Source organism: Amphiura filiformis, chromosome 8 (genome assembly GCF_039555335.1).
Source record: "Amphiura filiformis chromosome 8, Afil_fr2py, whole genome shotgun sequence".
Taxonomy (NCBI): Eukaryota; Metazoa; Echinodermata; class Ophiuroidea; order Amphilepidida; family Amphiuridae; genus Amphiura; species Amphiura filiformis.
The window spans coordinates 13,223,832-13,231,499 of NC_092635.1; the positions used below are offsets into that span (position 1 = coordinate 13,223,832).

At 35.3% G+C, this 7,668-nt stretch overlaps 1 protein-coding gene across 1 annotated transcript; it reads right to left on the reverse strand.

Annotated features, from left to right (window-relative positions):
* Positions 1-403: 403 nt before the first annotated feature.
* Positions 404-4,571, reverse strand: LOC140158639 (retinal homeobox protein Rx-B-like). Its single transcript, XM_072181807.1, has 3 exons — positions 4,191-4,571; positions 3,392-3,726; positions 404-2,855 (listed from the first exon to the last, which is right to left on the reverse strand). The coding sequence occupies exons 1-3, from the start codon at positions 4,402-4,404 to the stop codon at positions 2,322-2,324; spliced, it is 1,083 nt and encodes a 360-aa protein (XP_072037908.1). The 5' UTR covers positions 4,405-4,571; the 3' UTR covers positions 404-2,321.
* Between the last annotated feature and the right edge of the window lie 3,097 nt (positions 4,572-7,668).

Genomic DNA, 7,668 nt, shown 5'->3' on the forward strand with positions numbered 1-7,668 from the left:
TATGGTTCAAATTGTTTGGCGAGTGACTTATATACAATTGCCATGGAAACTTTCAGGGGCTATATTATTTTTGACACCATATACACTCTAAGAAAGAAAGGTTCTAAATAGAACCTTTTTTGTCCTCTCAAGAGAACCCTCCCTCTTGAATCTCTAATAAGGGTTCTTTACTTTTGGAGAACCCTTAAAGGTTCTCTATCGAACCAAAAACGGTTCTGTATCACATTTTTGAGGCCATTTTCGATGGTTTTGGAACCATTTTTGGTTTTTCAGAGAACCTCGAATGGTTCTCTTGAGAGGACAACATTAGAACCTTTTCAGAACCTTTATTTCTTAGAGTGTACAAGACCTGATACAAGACCAAACGTGAATCCCGAGCATGCATGCAAAGCATGTAATGAGTAATTAGGCAATACACAGTTTATATTATATTTCTGTTCGGTTTTATTGAAGAACATATATTATGAATGGAATGAGAGAACAATGCATAATTTGTTTACAAGAACCATGACAATTCAAATAAATGTCCTGCTAAATTAGCCATAATTTAATAACACGTGAATGTACCCCAAACATGATATTAATAGTTCGTTTATTTGTTTGTTTCTTAGTTACTATGGTTACGCCTACATCATTGATAAAGTAGACCATAGTGATCCAGATAGTGATGCGTTACGTATCATTGTAAACTCAAGTATTTAAGGTTTATGTAACACTTTTTAATCACTTAGCTCCCCTCATCTTTTCATCTCAAATGACCTTCTAAATTGCCTTATTGGAATAGATTCCTATAAGTGGCCGATTCTATTTAAATTAGAAGAGGTAGTTTTGAGAGTGTATAGCAGTTTCACTTACCTATACACCTAAACACCAAAGTAAACACATAAAGAAGTCCCGAACGATTTGAAAGTAAACATGTTAAATGTTTAGAATCTAAATATTGCATGTCATGTCTTCACTCATTATGTGTTTTACTTTGGTGTTCAGGTGTTTAGCCAATGAAATTGTCCCTTTACTGTTGAAATGAAAACGTAAACGCCTAAGTGTTAAAAAGTATTACAGAAATCCTAAACACCTGAATTTACAGTGTATTCGTTATACTAAAGGTTTCTGAAACATACATTTTTGGTTGTTCGATTCGTTATACTAAAGGTTTCTGAAACATATATTTTTGGTTGTTCGATTCGTTATACTAAAGGTTTCTGAAACATACATTTTTGGTTGTTCCTGGCTAGATTACTAGTTGTCATCCATTTGCCCATATAGTACGTAATGGTTTCCCATTATAGTACTCAAACTAAATTTGTTCAAATGAATGCGTGATTTCTCATACCATTCAATTTGTTAGGTTTGCTATACAAGTACAAAGCTGTATAAAAGTAAGATATAATGTAAAATAGAAAGGAATTCAAATATTGCACTTATAAATATAATAGTGTAAATGTGTTAAGTTAAGGCACTTGAGTACACTTACGACTTTGAAAACTGAAAATTCATTTTTCTCCCAGTTATGAAAAACGTTTCCACAAAGAATTTCATTTTAAACTCAATTTTAAAGAATCAAATTGTTTTCGGCAATTCCTTTACGGTCAGATAAAGAAACTTTTTGTCAGAGAACTAAAGAATATGCTTTGGTGGAAAAATGTTTGCAATAAATAGAGGCTCATAAATTCTTAAAATCTCTTCTTTCACGAATTTGGGTTTTCAAATTGAATTTTCAGTTCTTTAAAAAGTCTCTTGAAAGGGCTGAACCACTTCATATTATGATACAAAATAACAATATTACATATACAAAATTTAAATATGACAATAAAAAATTAGAAGGAACTTGTCAAAATGTATACTTTTTGAACGTCTCAGTCCTATATACTATGTGTTAATGAATGACCGATGAATATAAACAGATATGTGATGATTGAAAACAAGATTCCAATGAAACGTGGATTTTTGGTATACCAATAATAATTTGAATTTTCATATTCTACCCAAACTTACGCTTGACTTTAATAAGGATTTAAGAAACTAAACAAAAACATTAATCTCATTTATCAAAATTAGTATTATTAAGGCGTATTGTATACCAACCACAATGTTCAATAATTTCCTTCCTAGTTAATAATTGTGAAAAACAATAATAGTGGTTTGGTAAACTTTTACCTGCATGTGGTATTTTACTGCATTTTGTATTTGCTTTTACCCAATGAAAATATTTCGTTAAATACATTTCAGACAGAGCACAATATAAATTTATATGAACTGCATTTGTTATATCCAATGTTCATTCAATTGTTCATGTTGATTATATGCTTATACAGTCTTTATCATGACGAAGCTGCAACTGGTCTCTTCTGAAAGTCTGACGATGAAAATGAATGATGTTGTCTAGCTTTTTCTCTCAGTACATCTATGCTCATGTTCTTAAAATAGTCCATGTCAGAAGGCATCCTGCCTTTCATCGGTGGGGAAACGTTGGTATGCGGGATACGAAGACTCAACTGTTGCATAGGATGAGACGATCCTGCAGGACGAACTCGTGATCCATCAAAGAATGGGGGAAATGTTCTGGGAGACATACCAGGAAGCAAATATGGCGATGTAGCTGATGGAACCGCTATTGGAAGCCCTGTTGCTGGATGAGGAACAATCTGATGAGAAAGATGAGGAACCGGTGATGCGCCGGGAAGATGCATGATTGGTAGTCCGGCAGCCGCTGCGATTTCAGGTGGTAACATTGCTCTGGGGATTGCCATTTCACCGGGGTACGGAAATCCTAGGGGGTGGTGGAGCATGGGGCTGTCACGACCGAAGAGTTTCTCCTTCTTGCGCCATTTAGCTCTGCGATTTTGAAACCATACCTGTAAAGACAGATGAATGAAAAGAATTAGTTATAAAAAACATAACACAAAATAATTACATGATGGTATAAAACACATGAGTATGAAATGTGCAAACATTGTCTTAATCCAGATTTGAAGTTGTGCTGATACTTTTTCCATTTTATCTCATCTTGATTTGGTTGGTTTTGTTGATTTTGAAGTAATTGTTTTCAAAGTGACTCAAATATATATGCGATTTATTATAAAGTAAGTTTAAAATTAACTGAATATGGTACCAGCTAGCCCCAAACCTCAAATTTAAAAATGTGTTTGCAACTCGGGTTCGCGATTTAATACGAAACCACACTTGACTTGACTACAACTTAGGCTTGCGGCCATGATGGCGAGATCGAATATTTTTCGATAAATTTAACTCTCAGATTATGATGTTCATTTTCAACATTTTAATGAGGTACGTCTGCCTTTCGCTGGACTGCCAATAGCAAATTTTATAACGTAACAAAGGTAACTGAGGGCAATTTACAAAATAATAAAATAAAAACTATATATCTCACCTGTACTCGTGCCTCACTCAAGCTGAGCTGCATCGCCAAATCTTCACGTGCAAACACATCAGGGTACTGCGTCTTTTCAAAGGCTAACTCAAGTTGATGTAACTGGTACGTAGTGAAAGTGGTACGGCTACGGCGAATCTTGCGGCCCGATTTATCGGCTTGGTCCGTCTCGACGAAATCACCATCTCCTTCTACGTCGATATCTACATCTTCATCTTCGTCGATGTCGATGATCTTGGTTCTCTTTCTTGGAGATAGGTGTTCCGAAGAGGAGGTAGTACTACCAGGAGATGAGGGAGGAGATGAAGAAGCGGTGGATGAAGTTTCTGCTTGCCCTGCAAAAACAAGAAAGTGATAACAAGTTAATTCAGAGACCAAACAATGTTGTTCTTATAACTTTACCAATTAGTGTTTTGAAACTTAAAAGTTTTTACTATAATTAATAATATTTCATTTTCGTGTTAAGAGTTTATTTTGTTTGATATTGTATCAACAGAAAAAGGAAAATAATTTGTAACTATGAATATGGATGGCATGTAAACAGACTATCTGACACCACGGAGGGAAAGTGCACTATGAGTTATCCGACTTATCGTCTAGCTATAGTCTTTTGATCAAATTGTTATGATCATAATAATTAATATGAATTTAAAAAATAGGCTGTATCCACGATTTTAGGTCTACTGACCAAAGGCTGACCAATATCTGAGTAAAATGAAGAAGCTTTGCCATTTCGCACTCTAACCAAAAACTTGGTCAAGTTTACAATATGATGTTAATAAAGAATACATTTACTTACCATGTATTCTCATATTTGGTGGTGAAGGTAATCTTTCCGTTGCCGGGGTTGCCGTTTTCAATATGAAGTCAATGGAATAGTTAGACGGCTGATGATGAGTCCGAACACTGGGTACAGATGGCATTGTCGATGATGGTATTGCAGATGATGGTATTCCACAAGGATACACACACTCTGTATCAAAACAAGAAGCACCTTGACTGGTTATCTTCATCTCGATCCCGGAGGATGACAGAATAGTAATATGCAATGGTAAGCGAAGGTTGATGTTGATCTGTTGATGTCCACAACGAAAATGTTTCCGATGTTAATGTGTATGAAGCTTTTAACATGGATGTAATGCTATCCAGCTGTGATTGAAGCCAAGTGACGAATACGTGCTGTGCAATGGATTACCAATCCAAATCAAACTTCAATAAGTGGAGTTACGTCTTTGACATGTCTTAAAAGCTCAGAGTGTTAAAATCCGGATGGCGCCTGACTTGAGTAGATGGTCAGCTTTACTCTAGTGGTCCTGTGGGCTGTCAATCATTTCATTAGTGGGTCACAATTGATTTTCAAATTCAGTTGAGTGGTGAGTAGTTAGCCTATCAACAGACTATTCAATAATTATGTATGCCACGACAATAATTTATTTTGTCCCACAATGCATTGCGATCAGTGCAATTTTTTTTCTTTAAAAAGCAGACGATATCTTATTTTTTACCGTTTTTTTAAAACTCTTAAACATGTGAATTATGTGGCTTTTATGGAAGCTATATAATATTTATGTAAGTTGCTTCAAACAATGAATCTGCACATAACATGACGCATTGTGCGGATTGTGGCTTTGCCGCGCCCGGGTCTCTGCATTAATATCTCTCTACATGATTGACATCCCGGATTGACATCAAGGCACCATTGCATTGTGGGACGAATCGAATTCACGTCAATCTCTTTAATAAATACATTAATACCTGCCAATTATCATAACGGGATATATCTAAACCCACCCAAGCTCCTGCTAACACATGAATCGTGGTTTCACACGTCTATAACACCTTCACGCCTTGTCACAATGTTGCGTTCTCTTTTCACTATTTTGGGGGTGCCACAACTCCCTTAAACCAGGATTCGATTATCGATTCTACTGAAACAAGGTTTGTTTTTCCTAACTGTGTATCAATTAGCTTTATATGTGGTTAACTTTTGCCTTCTTAACTACTTAGTACCATGCTTCAACTACATACACCACTGCTTTGGGGAGGATAGTGACGCCAGTAAGGAACTTAAAGTGGGAGCACTTCTAAATTCTCTCTTGAAAAATCGTTTCTATTATTGTGAAGCAGTTTAAGAAAATCCACATTAGGAATAGGAATATAATACCTCAAATGTATTGTTATTATAATAACAAAGGATGTTGATAATATAGCGTATTGACCAAATACTCGAAATACATTCCAGAAGTTAAGAATGTCTCCGCCCAACGTTTCAACTAAAAACATTAACACCAAGGCTTAATTAATTTGTCTATTTAGATCATTAAAGAGTTCCTGTCACTCTAGATTAGAGCTTAGAGTGGCAGCGTCAATCCAGTTTTATGTCGACATGGCCAGGGAGGGATGGACAAGGAAAAGAATACTTGCGTGGATCTGTAGACCAGATGTGGGATGGTATGATTTCTTAATTATCATTATAAACAAATACAATGATAGTTTCCTGTAGCAATTGAAAACTTCCGTTTTGTTTCCGATTTAAACATTTGATTAAGATAAAGTAGGCGTAGACCAAGTTCATTCACATGTGCCTAATTAAGCCGCTTGAATCATCATTATTAACGATCAATTAATGCATGAAGGCTAATTGAGTTCTTAACACCAAGGCTTAGTATCTTTGGTGGATATCCGAAAATGGCGACAACGATGATGATGATTTATGCCGACGACGACAATGATGATGTCGACGACGATGGTGATGATCATGACGATGGCGATGGTGGTGGTGATGATGATGATGATGATGATAACGACGACGACGACGACGACGATGATGATGATAATGATGTTGTGATGATGATGATGATGATGATAATTATGATGATGATGATGATGATGATTATGATGATGATGATGATGATGATGATGATGATGATGATGATGATGATGATGATGATGATGATGATGATGATGATGATGATGATGATGATGATGATGATGATGATGATGATGATGATAATGATGATGATAATGATGATGATGATGATGATGATGATGATGATGATGATGACCAAACTGAAGGAAGTGAGGAGAAAATGATGATGATGATAATTATGATGATGATGATGATGATGATGATGATTATGGTGATGATGATGATGACGATGATGATGATGATGATGATGATGATGATGATAATGATAATGATGTTGTGATGATGATGATGATGATGTTGTGATGATGATGATGATGATGATGATGATGATGATGATGATGATGATGATGATGATGATAATGATGATGATGATAACCAAATTGAAGGAAGGGAGAAGAAAATGAACAGAAAGTGTGGGCAGAGAGTATGGATATTTCTCCAGTCCTCAATCAGATCACTCAAAAAACAAGTAACATTAATTTAAGCGATGATGTTTGCGGTCTTTTGTCTCCATAATCTCATTGGTAAATTTTCTTCCAGTGATCTGTCCAAGTCAATGAGGCTTCACATATTTAAGTTGAATTCCTCCATTTTGAGATCATCTTGTTGAGAAAATGATTTTCATTTTGAAGTCGTTTCAAGAGCTAAGTTAGCTAACAATCAGAAGTATGGAGTAAATATTGAAGTCTTGAAATCATGAAAATCGTGGAGATTGACAACTGCCACTGCCAGGCAAAACAATTATGCTGGAAAAGAACAAATCCCTCTATACCCGATATCAGGCAAAAGGCACCATAGTCCTGATATTGCATGAATGGGCCTAATTTTTGTTCTTCTGGATCTGGACATTATCCTCTGAATAAACGGGTACCCGCATCGCATTATTCATTCTTAGAATGAAAAGTTCAAAGTAAACCCTTTTTTCATATGGGATCCTATAAAATCTGTTCTGAATAAAACACATTGTTCTTTACCTTCGAATAGCAATATATTAACATTGAAAGTATATATAGTTATTGGTGTTCAGCATATTGTTTGATCTTGATCAAAAATTTTAAACACACGTATACGTATACGTATGAAATAAAATGGAAATGGGAAATTGCACAAAAACATAGTAGAATGTTTTTTTATGTTTTGATACACAGATATGATATTGAACGGGTGGAAAGAATGCCGAAACCCAGGACAGTTTTTTTTTTTTTACCAGGGATCTTTAGATCTTCAATCTAAAGCATAAAGCTCTCCCAATTGAGCTATTTCGGCAGCTGTCGTGAAAGGAAAAACTTATACTTGGCTATATTATTAATTGGAACATGAAGAAGGCTTAAGAAATTATACTAGAATG